The 19,650-nt window shown below is 56.5% G+C and overlaps 1 protein-coding gene across 2 annotated transcripts in view; it reads left to right on the top strand.

Annotated features, from left to right (window-relative positions):
* COL26A1 (collagen type XXVI alpha 1 chain) overlaps positions 1-19,650 on the top strand; it is a 121,422-nt gene that overhangs the window by 93,501 nt on the left and 8,271 nt on the right. For both annotated transcript variants that reach the window (XM_045075022.1, XM_045075021.1), the window contains exons 4-8: positions 12,114-12,175; positions 15,415-15,571; positions 16,966-17,064; positions 17,697-17,849; positions 19,475-19,558. In XM_045075022.1, the coding sequence (XP_044930957.1) occupies positions 12,114-12,175; positions 15,415-15,571; positions 16,966-17,064; positions 17,697-17,849; positions 19,475-19,558 (555 nt within the window). The remainder of the gene's footprint in view (positions 1-12,113; positions 12,176-15,414; positions 15,572-16,965; positions 17,065-17,696; positions 17,850-19,474; positions 19,559-19,650) is intronic.

Raw genomic sequence — 19,650 nt, 5'->3', positions numbered from 1 at the left:
GCTCATCTAGTGATCCTGTAGTTGCCACGGCCACCTCCTCCTGCTGGGACAGGCAGTCCAGGTTTGACCTTGAGAGACTGGAGCCTTGTCACCTACCAACTCTGTCTTCCTGGCCTCCTCCCCATATGGCAACTGCAGGTCAGGAGGACCAAGGCTCCAGCCAGACCTACTCCTGGCCAGGAAGAGTAAAGGTGGGAGCTGACCAGTGGATGGGGGTCGCAGAGGGATGGGTGGATGGGGAGGGGCAGGCAGGCCCAGAGTATGTCAGCCCCACGAAGCAGGTGCCCTATGCTTGCACTAGACATGGGACAAGCCTCATCACCTGAGCTGCCCTTGGGTATCTGAGAACCGGGAGTCAGAGCACCAAGACCTGTCCCCCTCTTGCCCAGCTTGAGCCCAGGGGCAGGAGCGAGCTGAGTCCACGCTCCCACCCCTTGTAGGCAGAACCTCCTCTATCTGTCGGGGTCCCAGACACACTTGTGTGTGTAGGAAGAAGACACCTTCCTTTTAAAAAGCCTTTGGAAACTGCTTAGAGCCCTCCTCCAAGAGGGGGTCAGTCTTCTGGTCCCTCCAGCCTGGGATTTGGCCTCAAGAAGCCATAGGAAGAGCACCGTGCTCCCCTCCTGGCTCCCCCAAAATAGCCACCACGAGGCGGATCGCCCTCTGAGGACACCCAGACCTTTCCCGGAGCCCAGCCGAACGCTGAATGAAAGCTAAGGCACCTTGGGGCTTTCACCTTGCCTTTGGAGGAGAAGGGACCCCGAGAGAGGAGAGATCTGTTCAGGTGTTCCTCCCCGTGTCTCCTTCTTCTTGGCTGGGGGGCTCCTCCCTGATTCCCTCCCCATCCAGTTCCAGCACCTGGGGACAGACCTGCGACTTTGCTTTCAGTTCTCCAAACTGTGCTGTCATTTCCCTCTGAAAGCCCCAGTGACCAAAGAGACTCCATGCCCTTCTTGCTGCCCTCGGACACCTTGTCAGTTTCGTCCAGAGCCTTGACCAGCTGAGGTGTGGCAGGTGGGGGAGGCTCCACCCTGGCTCCAGGCTCTGGTTACTCTTTATGGCCCTCTGGGGTACAGAAGGCCCTGGGCAGAGTCAGGTGACACCCTCCCATGGTCTGGAGGCCACTCTGTCAGCCAGTTTTGCTTTATGGCCCTTGAACCTTGACCTTGGGCTTGGAGCCCCGTAAAAAGGTTTCTTTCCCCGTGACACACAGCAATGACGGAACCGACTCCACGTGTCCAAACGGCTCCGCAGTCACCGGAGCTCCTCTCCCTCGGCTGTGCTGGGTATCATCTTCCAGGCCGAGGCAGTGCTGCCTGCCAGCTCCAGGGGACCCTGGAGATATTTATGATCTGTTTCTGGAGGAGGAAGAAAGAGGCAGACACTTCAAACACTAACTTCGGATTAACAACATGGAGCTCAGAATCCCCCCCAAGAGAGGCAGCTGAGTCACTGACCCTGAGGCGTGGAACAGACACAGGGAAGACCCAGCCACGGAGAGCCCAGATCCCTTCTTTCTGTTGCGAAGAAATCCCCTACGTGTCTCCGGGGACGTTCCTGGATGACATGAAGTCCCTCCACTGAGCAACTGTACACAGCTGCCTTCATCCAAGCCCCCCCCTCCGCCCCGGCTTCATGGACCCCACGCCGTCCCCACGGAGGGCCCACATACCCGATTCTGCAGGATTCTGACCCTGTCATACCCATGTCATTGATTTCTGGGGACCGACCTCCCCCAGCCATGCCAGTCTGAAGGAAGGCCACTGATGAGTCAGGCAAAGCTGCCGTCAACTCCAGCACACCTGCCCAGATAGGTGCATATCCCGGCCTCTGGGGAGCCTGTCCGGCAGGTGGGTGCATCCAGTGAGGCTAAGCGTGTCAGAGACAACACGTACGCGGCTACACACACACACACTCATGAACATGTGCTCACGTGTTTGCATTCGGGTGGGGAACATGTGCCTTGGCCTCCCCCGTGCCCCTTCCCTCACCCCTCACCCAGTGACAGTGCCCAGACACTCTCCCGGCTGGTGATGCTGCCCTGAGCCAGCCCCCTGGATACCAGCCCCACGCCGCCACCCGGTACCACAGCCCCCCGCCCCCATCCCCCGCCCCAGCCCCAGCGGCCCCCACCCCCGTACCACTGCCAGCTTGGGTATCTTCTTAGCTGGGCCTCTGGGAGAAGAACAAAGAGAATATGTTAGCCCCGTGTAGCAAAGGGACATAAGTGATTTTTAGGAGGGATCGCGTTTTTTTTTTTTTTTTTTTTTTTTTTTTTTTAAAGAAATGCGCTTATTTAATTCCTGCTATTCCCTCACAGAAGTCAAAGGTCCTAATGTTTTAGAGAGGAAATGCTGTGGTACCCTCAGCCCAGGGCTCACGGGTGCCACAGTTTGCCAGGAGTGATCAAGGAAGGCTGCCTGGAGGAGGCGGTGCTTACGTAGGAACTAGCTGATCACCGGGGTAGGATGGGAGCCACTTCTAGATGAGATAACAGGACAGCAAAGGCTGCTGCAGGGTTTGTCCTCAGGGCCACGAGAAGGCTGGCAAAGAAGGTCCGATTGTTGCATCAGAACGAGCCGAACAGCTTGGACAGGATTTCCAGAAACTGACCGCACCCGGGCCCCAGCACCCACTTCAAGAAAGAGAACATTTTCATCACCTTAGAGGCCTTCCAGCTGCCTCTCCCCTGAACTGTCCTCCCTGAGGGAACCGCTGACCTCAATGCCTGTGCGCAGGGCTATTTGCCTGTGTTCAAACCTCGAGAGCCACAGAATCCCTCACTGTGTGCCCTTTGGGGTGCGGGCTTTCACCCAGCCCCAGGTTTGTGAGGTCCCTGCCCGCCCCCCGCCGCACCCCTGCAGCTGCACGTGGCGTGTGCTCACTTAGTGCAGCGAAGCGATCGGCTCTAGGACTGTTCAGTGGATCCAGGCGTCCGTGGATGGAATTTGGGTTATTTATAATTTGGGGTTATTAGGAGGGACGCCGCAGGGAACATTCTTGCACATGTCTTTTGGTGAAAGTATTTATTCATTTTGTTGGATACGCATCTGGGGATGGATTTGCTTCTACTCAGCCTCATAAGAAACTGCCACATGGCTTTTTCCAGGAGGTTATATCATGGCCCTCCAGTGACACTGAGAATTCCAGTGGTTCCCGTGCTCTGTCATACTTGTCATTATTAGTCTTTCTTATTTATTCATTTGAGAGAGAGAGAGAGAGAGCACAAGCAGGGGGAGAGGCGGAGGGAGAGGGAGAAGCAGATTCCCTGCTGAGCTGGGAGCTGGATGTGGGGCTTGATCCTAGAACCTGGAGATCATGACCTGAGCTGAAAGCAGATGCTTAACCGTCTGAGCCAGCAAGGTGCCCGTCTTTTTAATTTTAGCCGTTCTTGTGGGTGTGTGGGAGTGCCACGCTGCGGAGTGATTTGCATTTTCTGCTGTGGCTAAGGAGCTGAGCCCTCCTGTGTATCATTATTATTTTGGATATCTTACTTTGTGGATACATGCATTCCGAGACTCCTCTTCTACTCAGTGGTAGGCGCATTCATTCTCTTGTGATGAAAATAAATTCTTTTTTTTTTTCTTTAAAGATTTTATTTTTTTTTCATTTATTTGACAGAGAGAGAGATCACAAGTAGGCAGAGAGGCAGGCAGAGAGAGAGAGAGGAGGAAGCAGGCTCCCTGCTGAGCAGAGAGCCTGACGCGGGGCTCGGGGCTCGATCCCAGGACCCTGGGATCATGACCTGAGCAGAAGGCAGAGGCTTTAACCCACTGAGCCACCCAGGCGCCCCTGAAAATAAATTCTTAATTTTAATGCTGTGCGCTTTGGCAAAGTCTTCTTTGATGCTAGTGCTTTTTGTGTCCTGCTGAAGATATGTGGCCATGAAGGTCATTGCCTCTGGTTTCTTTTAAAAGCTGTATTTACAAAAAAAAAAAAAAAAAAAAAAAAAAAGGTTGTATTTTACCTTTTGGATTTGGGTCTATGATACATCTGAAATCAGCTTATAATTTTTAAAAAATATTTATTATTTTAGAGAAAGAGAGTGCACATGTGTGTGGCCTGGGGGAGGGGCAGCGGGAGGCAGAAAGAGACTCTTAAGTAGGCTCCACTGTCAACATGGAGCCCGGCATGGGGCTCAATCTCATGACCCTGAGATCATGACTTGAGCGAAATCAAGAATCGGACGCTTAACTGACTGAACCACTCAGGCGCCCCTGGGGTGTCTGAATCTTTTATTTTTCTTTTCCATTTGGATAACCAGTTGAACCAGCACTGTTTATTGATAAGGTCTACCCTTTCTCTGTGGAACTGCATTGGTGCTTTTTCTGCAAACGAAGTGAGTATGTGTCTGTCTGTCTTTGTGCTAATACTACAATGTCTCAATTACTCTAGTTTTAAAATAAGTCTCAATTTTAAAGCTCTCAGTTTAAAGAAGTGTAAGTCTTCACCTTTGTTCTCTTTCTTCCAGATTGCCCTGGTTATTCTTGGACTTTTGTGTTTTCATATACATTTCAGAATCTATCTGCCAATTTCCATACACACATGTGTACAACAAATACACACAAACAGCCTTCTGACATTTTGCATGGGATTGCATTGGGTTTATCAATCAACTGGGGAGAATGAACATCTTTATACTATTGGGTCTTCCAATCCATGAATATAGTATATCTTTCCATTTATTTAGTTCTTTAATTTCTCTCGATGATGTGCTGTAGTTTTCAGTAGATTTATTCCTAGGTAATTTGATAACTTTATGGCACTTTTGTGAAGGGAATCATTATAAAATTTCATTTTCTATTTGCTTATTGCCAGTATATAGAAATAATGTTGATTTTTAGGAACTATCTTTGTATTCCAGCGACCTTGCTAAAATAACTTCATAATTCTAATCATTTCTCTTCAGATTTTGTTGGGGGAAAGATACTTCCAGTGTGGTCCAACCATGGTCCACAGGGTTCTAGGTCAAGACTTGTTGACCTTGAACTCTGGGCTGGATGTGGAGGTAGAGAGGGTGGGAGACAGATTTGGTTAGCCCAGTCAGAAAAGTCCCTAGGGCCACAGTGAGGCTCATGTCACAGACTTTGCCCATGCTTAGCCATGGTCCAGGCACTGTCTGCACATCCACTGAGAGCTGCTGCCCCAGCCATGGGATGTAGCTCAGCCCAAGATGGCCTCATGTGAAGGGAAGCCCTGGGTTCTAATTCCAGCCTTTAATTGACACATGGTATGACCTTGAGCACCAGGAAGGTTGCCAAACCTTTCTGGATCTCATCCTTCTCACTCGCAGAAAGAAGGCACTACAACCTGGTATTTCTTTCTCTAAGCCTGGTAAACACTGGTGCATTGATTTTACTCACCAGCATTGTCCCTTTTGCTGGTGGGGTGATGCTGAACATTGTCAGGAAGTCCTGCAGCCCAAGAGCTACAAACGTGGGTGTCCTTGGGGGACAGGGCAGCTGGCTACCATTGTGTTCTGAGGCTCTTAGTGCCATTGGCCCCTTGGGGATTTTTTCCATCACGAGGACACACCCCCATGTGAGGCTTCCCCTGTCCAAGAAAGAACTCAATTATTCTTCAATAAATGTCTTGGCAGAAGTTTCTGAAAAACCTTGCCTTCTCTGTGATCCCTGATATTCAAAAGGATGGAATTTAATTACTCTGTCCTGTCCATGAGCCCCAGGGCTGGGCCTGGCATGCAGCCACGGCTCTATCTGACCAGCGGGCTCCCTGGCTCCTGATGGGGCTCTTTGCTCTGGCATGCATTGGGAAACAGGGAAAGCACAGGGCAGCTTTCCCCTTTGGCTTGGTCTTGCCCTCTGCACCCTTCCTTCTGGGGTGTATGGCTTAGAGAAACCCAGTGTGTTGGGTTCCCTGGGTAAACATCTCTAGAAGTTAACTGGTATGGTGATTTCCTAGGTCCTGGTGCTACCAGAGCCTCTCTGCTCCCCATAGGGCTGATCCCAGAGCATTATGGGGGTGCTTGGTAGACTCTGGAGCTCCAGCCTGCAACTGACTTTCTCCCTCCACCCCTGATCTCCATCTCCCTCATGGCAAATTAGATCCCCACCTATTACAGGAACAAAAGCTAGGGATCTCTATGAGGTCTGTTGGGGCAGTGTGTAGTGCAAGGCCTGGCAGAATCTTGTAAAGGTGAGGAAGCAGGGGCTTTGGTTTTCCCATCTGCAATGTGGGGATAGCAGTCTAGTGCCTGCCTCATGGTGGGTGAGAGGCTTATATGGAAAGAATGGGTATAGAGGGCTTAGCCCAGGGCCAGACCCAGAGCAAGTACTTGGCAAACATTGTTTGACTAGCAGTAGTCAGGGCTCAGCTGTCTCCTCCTTGGGAAACCATCTTGATCTCCTCTGGCTGGGGTTTCCCCTTTCATAAGAGAGCCACACAGTTGGGCAGCACCCCTCAGTGTGGTTGCTTACATGTCCAGAAACCTTTGAGGGCGAGGCCACTTGTCCCTGGGTCTCTGTCCCAGAGAAGGCCTTGGGGTGTCTCTAGAAAAAAAAATACTAAATAGGGTTGACAGATAAAATACTGTGTTTTTATTTGTTAAATTTGACAAACTGTCTTTAAGGTAGGTGGAACTGAATCATGGAACACTCCTAAGAGTCCAGAAGATTTTCCCCTGGTTGATGGGTCTGTTTAGGACCTGTTTATAGGTTGGACCTTGAATCAGTCAGGGTTCTCTAGAGAAACAACCAGAAGGATGTGTGTGTGTGTGTATGCATTTATATAGGTATATACATGTATCTCTTTAGATCTATGATCTATCTATCATCTGTATTAAGAAAATGACTTATGCAATTGTTTAAAATCTGGGGCTGGCAGGTTTGAAATCTTTAGAGCAGGCCAGCAGGGCTGGAAACTCAGAAAAGATTGCCTCTGGGTATCCTTGTTTTGTTTTTAAAGATTTTTTATTTATTTGACAGAGCTCACAAGTAGGCAGAGAGGCAGGCAGAGAGAGAGAGAGAGGAGGAAGCAGACTCCCTGCTGAGCAGAAAGCCCGATTTGGGGCTTGATCCCTGGATATCCTTGTTTGGAGTCTCCTTTTCTCTAGCTTACTCCTTTGCTTTGGTGGAATACATCCTTCAACACCTTTTGGAAAAGGGGTGTGTGGCGAGTCAATGTCTTGAGGCCATGTGTGTCTACAAATACTTCATTTTACCCTCAAATCTTGAGGGATAGTTGAGCTGGGTATAGAATCTTAGCTAGACACCCTCTTCCTCAAAAGAATACCGCTATCTCCCCAGCTTCCACTGTTACTGTTCAGAAGTTCAGTGCCATACTAAATTTGGACATTTCCTGGAGGTCTCATTTTATCTTAGAAGCTTTTAGGGTTTTCTCTCTGGGATTCTGAACTTTTATGACAATGTGCTTTTTGGTGTGAGTTTTGTTTTGTTTTATTTTTCATCTGGCATTTTCCATGTTCTTTCAGTTTGAAAGTTCATATCCTTCAGTTTTAGGTGATTTTTTGGGATCATTTCTTTACTTCTCTCCATTTTCTTGGGTCTCTTTTTCTGGACTCTCCAGTTAATTAGTTGTTAGACCTGGATTGATCCCCTCATTTTCTTATCTCTTCTCTACAACTGTCACAGTTTTTGGCAACTTCCTAGAAAATTTCCTTAACTTCTAATCCTTTGACTGAATATTTTACATCAACTATTTTTCTTCCATTTCTACAAATGCATTTTTATGTTTTGAGGGTTCTTTGCAAATAACCTCCTGTTTTTTCAGGATGCAATATCTTCTCATATCGCTCTAAGGATAGTAGAGTTTCGCTCTGGTTTCTTGAAGTCTTTTTCTGTCCACTCATTGTCTCTGTTTTCTGAGCTTGCTTTTTTCCTGTTTGTTGTTTCAGTCTTTGTCTTTTGCATTAGAGGCTCTTGATGCATATTTAATATCAGACACTGGGAGCTGAACCCCATGGGCAGACAGACCCATCTTCTCATGGGCTTTGCTCAGGAGTTAGCACTGGTCCCAAAGTCACTGCACATCAAAGCATTTCTCTTTGGCTGGAGGGGCTGTGACTTAGCCAAAGGGGCGTGGCCTGGCTGGAGGGGGTGTGCCTTGGCTGGAGGCAAGGTCTGAGTGACAAGGCAGAAGAAATCCCAGGCCTACTTAAGGCAAGCAGTTTTTCCCCCTGACAGCAGTTTCTAGCAGAGAGTGAGATGAACAAAGTCTCACCAGAACAGGAAGGTCCTACATGGCCTTAAAGTCCCCAGTGCGGGGGGAGGGAGGCACCAAAAGAATGTGTGGCCCCAGACTGAATTTGGGTAGAGCAGGGTTGACCCCATGTGTAGTAAGATAGACAGGTACCAGTCTTATCTGTTCTAGGCCCAGCCCAGCTCTCGTCACACTGGGGAAACTGAGGCCACTTAGGTTTAGATCACTTAGACCTCGTTCCCGTGGTCTCCTGTGAACACACCTGGCCAGCCTCGCCCCCTGTCCCCCAGCATCTGACCCCACTGACCTCCCTGGAGCTCTCCTACAGGGCTTAGGAGTTTGGTCTGGAGTCAGAGGTTCCCAGGGGGATTTTAGGATCTCTTCCAGCTTGGTCCCCCAGGGACATCCACCCTGCACCTGCTCCCTGCTTGTGGACCCATCTCCGAGGCCTCTCCTAGGAGGGCTGAGTGTTTGGGGGCAGGACCACCTGTGTGCCCTGGGTTTCCCCTGTCAGGGTCTTATGGCCCCCATCTCACAGCAGTCTCACTCGGCCTCTCAATTTCTCTGCTGTCGGCAAGGCTCCCCTTCGGGCCCAGGCCTGGGGGGTCTGCCTCACATGGGAGCTGGGTCCTAAAGTCTGGACACAGAGCCATCAGCCGTGGGCGTGCTGGCCAAAGGCAGATGGCAGCTGGATTAGCAGGTGTACGGTTGTCCTGCAGGGGGGGGATGGAACCCAGTGGTGAGAGCTGGAGGGCAAGGGCACCAGAAGCAGTGTCCTGAGGCCCTTGGAGCGGATCCAGTACTGACCCCATCTACAGCTGAGAAAACTGAGGGGCAGAGAGGTCAGATGAGCTCTTCTCCAGCCACACAGTGAATTAGTGGCCTTTTAGTTCTCTTTCTACTGTGGCACCAAGCAGTGAGTCTCTCCCTCTTTCTCACACTCCCCCGCCCCCCGCCACGGTTTGCCTGGAACATCCACACTTCGGTACGCACAGATCAGCAAAGAGTTCCAGGCACGCTTTCCCGCATCCGAGAGACCAGGAATGTGCTGCGGCCCCGGGATGCTCATGGGCCCGTGTGTGCTGGGGGAGGGGAGCCGGGATCATGGGAACTTCTGAATCTCCGGAAGTGAGAGTCTTCCTCTTAGCGAGGGGAAACCAAGGCCCAGAGCCAGCGGGCAGGGCCTGGTCCGCGGTCCGTGCCAGTCAGCACCCTCGGTGCCATTTCTGGGTCCCCACCGCTCCCATGAATCATTAGAAAAATTTAAACAAACATAATATAATTGCTTGTCGATGACAGAAAGCCAGGGGAACCGTAAAACCCGGCTGGTCTCAGCGCCTGCCCAGGCAGGTGGCTCGGGGAGACCGAGCTGGCAGCCTCAGCCCTGCCCGCTGGCTGGGCCTCCGGGGCCTCTCTGTGGCTGGAGAACTGGAACCCCCCTCCTCCCCCACCTCCACCCCGTGCCTGCTGCCAGCCAAGCTCACCTCACCAGCCAAGCGGGGTGCCCAGTGCCAGAACAAACTGGGCCCAGGCCCAGCACACTTTCCAGAAATAGGTTCCTGTGAGAGCCCGAGGCTCACCCCTCCCTCCGCAGAACTTGCCCCCTGCAGAGAGTCCTATTTGTAGCCTCAGACCCTGGAAATGCTCTGTTTGAGTCCCCTAAATGCCTCAGGAATGTTCAGGATGAGAGGGTGGGGGGCGGTAGGCGGGAAGAGTTAAGTAGGCAGTGTGCGGGGAGGTGATGATTGGACGGGCCGGTAGACAGATAGGGTTGGGGTAGTGAGTGGACACGTGGGACCCCACTTGCTTTGATCTCTGTCTTTCCATTAGAGGCTTCCTGTAAGGCTCGGGGACCCTGAGCTCTGTTTTTAGAGAGAAGGAGGGTCTGTGGTTTGGCCTTGTTGATGGGGCGCCTTGGGAGACCCCCGCCGCTGCTCTCAGTGTAGGCACCCGTGGGCCTGTCCCCTCAGTCATGTCCCAGTCCCCAGAGAGGACCCCTCCGCTCTCCTGCCTGGTGCTGGGCCGGCCTCAGGGGGGCCTGGAAGCTCTGAGGTCCTCTTTCCAGCTGGGACTGGGCCAGCAACTACGTTATGGGCTTCACCTGCTGAGAATTCTCCACTGCCTTTCTCTTTGCTTTTCGGGTTTTTATTCCCTTCTCTTTCTTCACTACCCTTTCCTGGGACAAGCGAGGAAGAAACACACGGGTAGAGGCCCCCCCCCACCCATGTTTAAGCAGAAAACCTGCCCCCTCTCTCCTGATCTTTTGTGAAGTCCTCGCCTGCCCCAGTCATGAAACTGTATACTTGTCCCTGGTTGTTTGGAAGTTTCAGCGTTTGTACCTCAGTCTCTAATCTGTTTTATGTATCGGGGTTATGGACAAGGCTTTATTGAGGGGGAAAAAGAGTTCTGTTCTTAAAAAATGCTTATAAACCACTGATTGGGCCCAGTCCAGGGGAGCTGGGGAGGGAGATGGGGGTGGGCGGAGCCTCAGGCAGCCCGCGTCTTGTAAACCCAACCAGGGCTGAGCAGACAGCCCCAAGGCAGCAACCCCTGCCCTAAGGCTGCCCCCTGCCATGGGAGGACAAAGCCCGAACCCTGGTCCTAAGCCCCCTGGGCATCCTCTATGTCTTGCAGAGCAATCACCACCAAAACTTAGGACATTAATGGGGGATTTGTAAGTTGGGGGACCTCTTAGGGGACAGGGGAAGCCAGTGGTGGAGGGCAGGTATGGTCGCCGCTGGTGAGCTTCAGGCCTCGCTGTGGCCACGGAGGCCACCGATGGGCAGCCTCAGCACAGCAACTGGGACCTGCCGAGTTACCCTCACACCTCGGTGTGTCTCTTTGGTCCAGACTGAGGTTCCTAGAAGGTCAGACTTTGAGCCGAGTGAGTGATGTAGGCATCGCTTGACTTCAGCCGCAATAAAAGCTCTGGAGAACAGCTTTGAACGTCTGTTTCCTCTTTCAACAGCTCCAGTCCCTGGGGCAGACAGACATAAATGGATAATTATAGCCCAGGGAGATGTGGGCCTGAGGGGTTCACCATCACAGTCTCCTAACTGGCCTTCCGGCTTCCACACCCGCCCACCGAACTCGCTGCTGCCGGAGTGACCTTTTCAAAATGCAGATCTGACCTTGACTTTCAGCCCCTCCGAGAGCTGCCCACTGGCCTCAGGACATTGCCCCAGAGCCCCTCCTGCCAGCCCTCCAGTGTTAGGTCCCAGCAAAACTGCTCCAGTCCCGGGTGTATGTGTGGGGTAGGGGGTGGGGGGGGTTGGGTCTGCTCTGATTATGCCAGACTGATTCCAGACCCTTCTCTGGTCTTGCTTGTTTCTAGGCCTCAGCCCTCTTTCCTCACCAGGCCATCATATGGTGCATCTCTCAGGCCTCACCTTAGATGCCCCCGCCTCCAGGATGTCCTCCCTGACCACCACCTTCCCCCATCCCAAACTGGCATCGCTGTCCCCTGTGATGCTCTTTTGCACATCTTATTCTTACAGCCCTGGGGTAGCCCCTACAGCCCCTACCTATTTGCCCATCTCCCTCCCCAGACTGATGTTCTCAAAGGCAGGGAGCATCCCCTTTACCACCTATGTAATCAATTGTTGGGTTTTTTTTTTTTTTTGAGCCCCTCCTTTGTGCCAGGCACTGAGATCTGTGGGCAAATAAAATAGACAAAGATCCTACGTTTATGGCGCTCACAGGCTGACTGGGCATCTGGGGTGCTGGCTTGGACACTTTGCTGAATAATGTGCCGAGGGTGCTCCGAGGTCAGGTGGGCTGCCTGGAGGAGGGGGCACCAAGGATAAGGCCCTGAAGGCTGGGTAGGAGTTTTCCAGGCAAACTGATCAGAGAGCTCCCCGCTTGCCGGCCCAGAGGCTGTCCTGGCGGCCTCTCAGCCCCAGGGTCTACACTCCGTTCCCACCCTTCTCTTTCAGAATGCATGAACTGTACCCGGCTCAGTGACATGAGCGAGCGGCTAACCACGCTGGAGGCCAAGGTCAGACGGCTGGTGGGGGGTGGCGGGGACTGGCTCCGGGAGCTGGTGGGTGTGTGCGAGCCCTGTACATCAGTAGCAGCCCAGCCCTAGGGAGCCCAGCAGGCCCGAGCAGCTTGGCCCCAGGGCTCGGGTGCTGCTGGGGCTTCTGTGGCTCTGGGTGGCCTTCTCTGGGCTGGGCCAGCCCCCTGGGGAGGGGAAAGCAAGAAATCTGGAGGCCTCCGACAGCAGGCTGGTCTGGATGTGAGTCTCAGTGAGGGGGGGGCGCTGGATGCCCAGAAGGTGACCTCTTGGTGGAAAGGGCCACTGTCCCCAACTCTGGCTCCTTCTTCTCCTCCCTGTCTGGCACACGGCGGGGCCCAGACAATGGAGAAGGAGCTCCGGGCTCCTGTCAGCTTTCGCCCTGTCTACATTAGGGGGCACAGCGGGGCACCCCAGAGGCTGGAGGACGGAAGAAAGGATGAGGCATTTATGGGGGGGGACAGCCCCAGGCAGAATGGGGTGAGGAGGGAGGGAGTGAGTCAGAGAACGGAAGGCTGTGTGAGGCGCAGGGGTGGTGACGGGCGGGTCACCCTCGTGGACACTGGCGGCTCTGTCCCCTCTGGTCCCTCAGAGGGATAGTGCAGAGCAGGCCTGGGATAGAGCCACAGGGCTGTCTCTACCGTCCCTCAGTGGGAGACACTTCTCCGAGGCTGTGTCCCCTGTCACCTCGTGTCCATGCCTCACGTATTGGCTGAAATTGCTCCTGGGCCCTGGAGAAGGCCCCAGTGGAGTGTCTGGGGTCCCTGCAGGAAGAAGCCAGTGCCTTGGGGGCCGAGGCTGCCCTACCTTCACCTCTTGGGACTTGGGACTGCCTGGCCCAGGATGGAGCGTCCGGGTGTGGGAGGCGGGCGGGAGCGTGGCCTGCCAGCGGGGAGGTCTGGTGGGGACAGAGCGCTGACAGGGGCTGAGAGACCCCCGTGGCAAGACCACAGAGTAGGCTCAGAGGTCGGGCCCCCCGCCCAGAAAAGCCTGACAGGCAGGTCTTCCCACAGACACATACCCATCCACACACAGCCCCACAGCCCCACACACACAGATACACACACACATGCACACATATATAGACACACGCAGACGCACGCACACACGTGCACATATATGCATATACATAGAGACACAGAGACGCCCTCACAGACACGCCCGGACACACAGACACACACACACACACACAGCCCTTGCCAACCCTGCCTCCCCCTTGGGCCCTGTCTCCTGCCCTGGAAGCCTGACCCTGAGGGCATACCCTTTTGGATGGGGGCTGCGGATGGCTGTCCCTTGGAGTCAGACATCAGTGGGACCGCCACCGCCCCAGCTAGGGCTCCTACCTCCTTATCTGGGCAATGTGCTGGTCCAGGTCAAGGGCAGCTGGGGCCTTGGTTCCCGGCTTTGGGAACAGTGGAGTGCCAGACAGGCCAGAAGCTCTGTGTCACCCTCTCCACCAGGCTGCTGTCTCTATCTTACAGGCAGAGTCCCCGGCATGAGAAGCCCCAGGGGGTGAATGACCCTCCCTTGTCCCCGAGGCCTTCTGCAGGTGGGAGGGTCCCCTAGCAGCCCACGTCTGGGCACAGGCTGCAAGCAGGGGGTCCTGTGCCCTCCTTGGGGTCCGTGGCTCTGCGGGGGCAGGTGGGAGCCTTCGGGAAACAGACGCTATCACCTGGGCCATGCCTGGGGCTGGGGAAGCCCTGGGAGGCTGGGGGGCACTGCATGGGACACTGGTCCCAGTGCCTACTTGCTGGGTGACATTGGACAAGTCACTAGTGGTCTCTGGGCCTCTATTTCCACCTCTGCCTGTGATGTGGCTGCGGTGACCCTTCCGGGCGGGTGGGGGGGGCTTGTAAGGATCAGAATGGGGAGAAGTGGCGCTGGGGGAGGTCGCTGGAGCCTCACGGGGCAGGAGCCCACTGGTCCGCTGCAGATGGCAACGCTGAGAGAGGGCGCACGGGCGATGGTGCAGGGGCTGGGGGCACACCTAGGAGGGGACACCCTCAGTCCGCAGGGTCAGGCAGACTGCCAGGGGCTGGAGGGGAGGAGGGAGGGTCCCTGGAGGCTCAGGATCCTCTGGGGCGCAGGAATGAAGGGAGGGGCTTGGCGGGGGTGGGCGGGAAGACTCAGGGTGGGAGGGGCCCTGGGTGTACGCAGGGGCGGGGCAAAGCCACTGAGCCCCAGGAGGAGCAGGGCAGGCCCGGAAGGGTGCGCTGAGTGTGGGGACGCTGGTGGTTTTGGGCGGGCTCCGCAGGGTTCACTTTGCTTGAAGTCCTGACCCCCTGCTCTGGGGAAGGGGGCAGGCAGGTGGATTTTGGTGTGGGGGTGGGCAGCCAGGTCCTGTGGGAGCACTGGGCAAGCCAAGGGACGCTGGGAGAAGCCGGGGGGAGGCCAAATGCAAGGCCTGGCCCTCGTGGACGTGGACGTGGGGCGGGGGAGTCGGGGACTTTAGCCGATGGGGGGTTCTGGCTCCCCAGAGCTGGGGGGAACCTGAGACACCGGCCTTCCTCTCCTTCAGGCAGCAGAGCGCAAAGACTAGGGGCTCGCGGTGGGCGGAGCACCTGTCCACCTGGCCCGGGGACCCCTCTCTGCCTGGGTGGGCCTACCCAGGGTCTGCGCACCCATCAGGCTGCCTCGCTCGGATCCCTGGTGCAGCGCGCCCCCTGCTGACCTCTTTGGGGAACAGCAGGGACTCACGGGGGCCTCTGATGTCTGACTTCCAGCTCTCCTGCGTTAGGGAGACCGTGTTCCCGCCCAGGACCTGGGTCTGCCCAGGATTTGATGCCCTAGCTCTCTCAAGGGGAGAAGACGGGTAGCTTTCCACGCTGACCCCGCGTGGCCACCTTTTGTTTACCCAGAGCTCCTACTAAAAGCCACGCCCCAAGCCAGGCTCATTGGTATCTTTTAAGTCCCTTCTTTGGGGGAAGCCGGGGCAGGGGTTAGGGGTGACCACAGGGCTCTCCTCACAGTGATGACCGCTCCAGAAGAGTCCAGGGAGTCTGAAGGTGTCCCCGTGACAACCTGCTTGACCCCCGGGTCCGAGGTCTCTCCTGACACAGGAACGAGAGGAGGGCAGGGGTAGGGGGGACATTCCAGCAAGGGGCTGGTGATCACCCACACCTGGCTTTGGGGAGCTGCAGGTCTCATCGGGCACACATCCCCAGTGCACAACGGTCTCTGGCCTGCCCGGGGTCCTGACCCTCTGCCCTTTCCCCGCCCAGGTTCTCCTGCTGGAAGCCGCAGAGCAGCCCGCAGGCCCGGGCAATGACCTGCCGGTCCCCCAGAGCACCGTCCCACCCTGGAATGAGGACTTCCTCCCAGATGCCATCCCCCTCGCCCACCCAGGGCCCCGAAGAAGAAGGCCCACGGGCCCAGCTGGTGAGTGAGGCCTGCCCCAGAGGCCCTTGGGATCAAGCATTGAAAAACAGAGCTAACATTTCAAAACTGTAGGCTTTCAAAAGAAAATCAGGAGTTCTAGAAACTTCTCTTAGAAACATAGAAGCTCTGGCCACTGGGGCTTCAGTCCCCCTTGGAAACCATTGGCTGGAGCCCTGCACCCGCAGACCCCATCCGGACTGTTACAGGGCCTCACCCTTCTGCGTTGTCCCGCAGTTGGGTGCATGTCCTCCTGCTCTGCCCCAAAGCCCACCTGCGCTCAGGACCCTGAGCCCAGCCCCAGCCTTCCGGGCTCAGTTTTACCAGGAGCTTTCTGCCTCCCACCACCTTCTGGTCCGCGCTGTGCTAGTTCATAAACACTTTTGTATCACCTTCAGCTGCACAGAAATCCTCTCTAATCATTCCAGTAAGGGTATAATGCTTGGGGTTCCAGCAAGGATTGGAGAAATGACTCCTGGGGTCAGCCCCTGATCCAGGAGCCCGTGGTCTCGATAATTCTTGGCCCCACGAGAGCCCTGTGCAGGGGACGCTCTCCCTCCCTCGCCTCTCTCGGAGGTGAGCCCCCCCCCCCTGCTTCCAGACTCTGCTCTGAGCTCACTCCCTGTTCCCTCCTTACCTCCTCTGCTTGTCCAGTTGGGAGAGGGAGCAGAGCAGGGAGGGCACAGCCTCCAGCAGTGGGAGCACCCAGTGGCCAGTCCTGGGAGGAGCAGACACTCTGTGATCTTCTGCGGGGGCTGGAGGCTGTTGGGGGGAGGAGGGAGCTCAGGCGTTGGGGAGAGCATCTCATTCTGGGTCCCCAGGCCACCTCCCAAGGATTCACACCCAGGCAGCTGCCCCCGCCTGCCTTCTTCCAAATCCTTCTCCTGGAACTGAGGAGGAGGAAGACCAGGACCCAAATGCCCCGTGGCGGAAGTTGGGAGGGGTGCTGGGTCTCCTGGGCCACTTTCTCCATTCAAGGAGAAGTGCAGTTCTGAGAAATGGCCACCAGGTGGAGCGCAAACCCAACAAATGGTGCCCCCCGGGGTGCGCCCTGGAATCTGAGAGCAGGGTTTCCTGGGGTCTCCAAGGAGGTCTCATTGGGGACTGTTCCCAACCCTGAGCGGGGAGACGGTAGGACTCCGGAGGGAGGGGCCTAACTCAGCAGCAGCCTGGCTCTGGGCCCTTGAACAAGGGGCCACACCTTCCTGAGCCTCAGTTTCCCCACCTGTGAAGTGGGAACACAAGTTGAGACCATAGGAGTTAATAGGTACAACATTGGGTCGTAGACTGTAATGAGGTCTCTGCTCCTGGGAAATGGCCCAGGGGCTCAGGCCCGGAGCCCCTCCACAGTGGCTTGGCCCCCAACGTCCTAAGAGCTCATCTCATTCTCTCCCCAGGGCCCCCAGGGCAGACGGGACCACCAGGGCCTGCAGGTCCTCCAGGCTCCAAAGGTGACCGGGGCCAGGCAGGAGAGAAGGGCCCAGCAGGGCCTCCTGGTAAGGACTCCCCCGGATCTGACTTTGTCTGCTGGGGGACGGGGCTGGGGTTCCTCCCCTATCTGAGCAGGTGCGGCATCCCATAAGCCCTGATCTTGCTGGGGTCAGTGACTGCTGTCCTGGGGGGGCTCTGGGCTCACTTCCTCCCACCAGCACCCCCACTGCCACCCCATCCCAAAGGTTTTAGGGTCTGGTCTGACCCTGGGCCGCAGGAAGAACAAAAGGCTCTGGGAGTTGGGGGGGTACAGGCAAGGGGGGTGGGGCATCTGAGGCCTGGGGACCCTTCTTAGCCATTTAAACCCCTTCAGAGAGCCCCCCCCCATCTCCTCCTGGGTCTCGCAGGGAAGGTCTTGCAGGTCCTGCACAAGTAGATGTAGGGCTGGCCCGGCTTGCCTGGCCCTCTCGGTGCCCCAACCCCAGAGCTGAGACCCCTGGAGGGGGCCAGCCTGCCTCCCTCACCTCCCGCCCAGCAGCCCCAGTGCTCCCCAGGCCCGAAGCGAAAGCCATGTTCACTCACACCCCAGGACAGCCCCCCAGGGAGGCTAGTCTAGCAGCCACTGCTGACCTATTTGCCATCTGCGGTGTCTGTCGCCAGGCCCGGCCCTCACGGGGCTCCTCTTTTCCCACTGCAGGCCACTTGGGGCCGCCAGGGCCCCGCGGGCTTCCTGGAGAGACGGGGCGCCCCGGGCCCCCCGGCCCCCCTGGCCCAGCAGGCAGCCCGGGCTTCCCTCCAAACAGCCCTCAAGGGGTCCTCTACTCCCTGCAGCCGCCGACGGACAAGGGCGGTGAGTGCTCCCCGCCGAGAGATGGACCCTGGGGAAGCAGACCCTTAGGGAGCTGGGCAGCGGCCTGGGAGCAGGGCTCTGCTGGGGGTGGTGGGGTGGTGGAAGGGTCCTTAGCCGCCAGCCTGGCCTGTCGCCACTTTGGTGCCCAGCTCCTGCCCTTGGGTTCCTGACCCCCTCCCCAATGTCACTCTGTTGTGTGGCCAGCCTCAGTTTCCCCACTTGGTGGCGGGAGCACATCCCCTCACGAATCCCCTGACCTTGGACTGTGCCACAAGTGTTGGTTGAGCACCTACTATGTGCCGTCACATGGTTTGTGTCACTGGGGACACAGCCGTGAGGAAAACAGACTCCAGCCCTTGGGGGCCACGGTCTGGGGTTTCTGAACCCAGACACCCAGTGAGGCAGGGGGGAGCAGGGAGGCCCGGAGGGTAGGGGGGCCACCAAAGGGGTATCCTCTGGTTAAGTGCCCCGGGGAACCGGGGGAGGGTTTTAAGAAGTGGGTGACAGGGTCGGATGACATCCCAAGCACCATGGGGGACAGGGACCTCTTTGTCTGGGTCAGAGAAACTCTGGCTCCCTCCTGCTGGTGCTTCTGTCCCTGTCTGAGCCTCAGTTTCCCCACTTGTAGAGTGGGGGCAGTTAATACTCTCAGTGGAGCTGCTCTGATGGAAGAGAGGGACTCGAATTGAGCAGGATGGGGGTCCTGGGCTGCCCTCAGCGGGTGCAGGGGCCCAGCCAGTGAGAGCAGAGCCTTCTGGAGCAAGTGGGGACTCACTGAAGACTCAGAGAGAGAGCAGGGCTCGGCCGCACACGCCCCGGGGCCACAGGGAGCCATCCCAGGGCTCCAGCCTGCCCTGGTCACAATGCCTCGGGCACTGCTGCCATCCAGAGCGCTCAGAGCCCTCCTCAGATGGGACCCTCCTCACCAGCCTTTGGGGTCCCCAAGGGAGTGCCGGGTGTGTGCCTGGGGAGGAGTTGGGGTGCCCTAGTGGGTCCCCATCTGCTGTGAGCCCCTAGAAGTGTGGTCCTGGCTTCCAGGTGTGAAGGGAAGGGCAGGGGTAGCCACTCCCACCCCAGGCATTTCTTGGACTGGCTTCTCTGGGTCTGGCTCTGGGGTTCAGGCAGGACAAAGTCACAGGGGGCTTGCCCTGGAGAGACCCAAATAGCAGGAACTGGGCCAATAACGGACCCCATCCCTGCCCCAGGCTGAGTAATGGGCCGTATAGAGGCAGCCCAGGGCCCTGCAGCTCAAAGGACTGGGCAGGGAGGCCTTCCTGGAGGAGGAGGCCCCACCGGAGTGAGCCTGTCAGGTGCATCAAGAAAGGGCCTGTGGAGTGGAGTAGGGGGAAGGGGAAGAGAGTTCTGGCCGGGGAACTGGGGAGGTAAGTAGGGCAGGGCCAGGCTCTGAAGGGGCTGGAATGCTCTGGAAGGAGTTTGTGCATTATATGAACCCCTCTGGGCTTTCTGTGCCCTTCGACCTGGGCTCTGCGGGAGCAAGAGTGTGTGCTTGCCAGGGCTGCTGTGAGGCCCAGTGGAGTCAGGGGTGCCTGTCCTGGCCCTGGGGAAGCTCAGGTCCTGCATCCTGGCCCTACCCACCGGGTCACAGGCGACTGCTCTGCCTGCAGACGGAGACTCACAGCTGGCCTCGGCCGCCGTGGACACAGTGCTGGCTGGCGTCCCGGGGCCCCGGGGCCCCCCTGGCCCTCCAGGTAAGTGCAGAGGGCAGCTGCACAGCCTGGTCTGCATGGGGCACCTGCTCTCGGCTTGGCCTGGGTCAAGGGGCCTTGTGGGGCCGGTTGGG

This window comes from Mustela putorius, unplaced genomic scaffold (assembly GCF_011764305.1).
Source record: "Mustela putorius furo isolate JIRA1106 unplaced genomic scaffold, ASM1176430v1.1 tig00000139_pilon_pilon_pilon, whole genome shotgun sequence".
Lineage (NCBI taxonomy): Eukaryota > Metazoa > Chordata > Mammalia > Carnivora > Mustelidae > Mustela > Mustela putorius.
The sequence above is the reverse complement of the archived record's forward strand: the minus strand, read 5'-3'. Positions and strand labels throughout refer to the sequence as shown.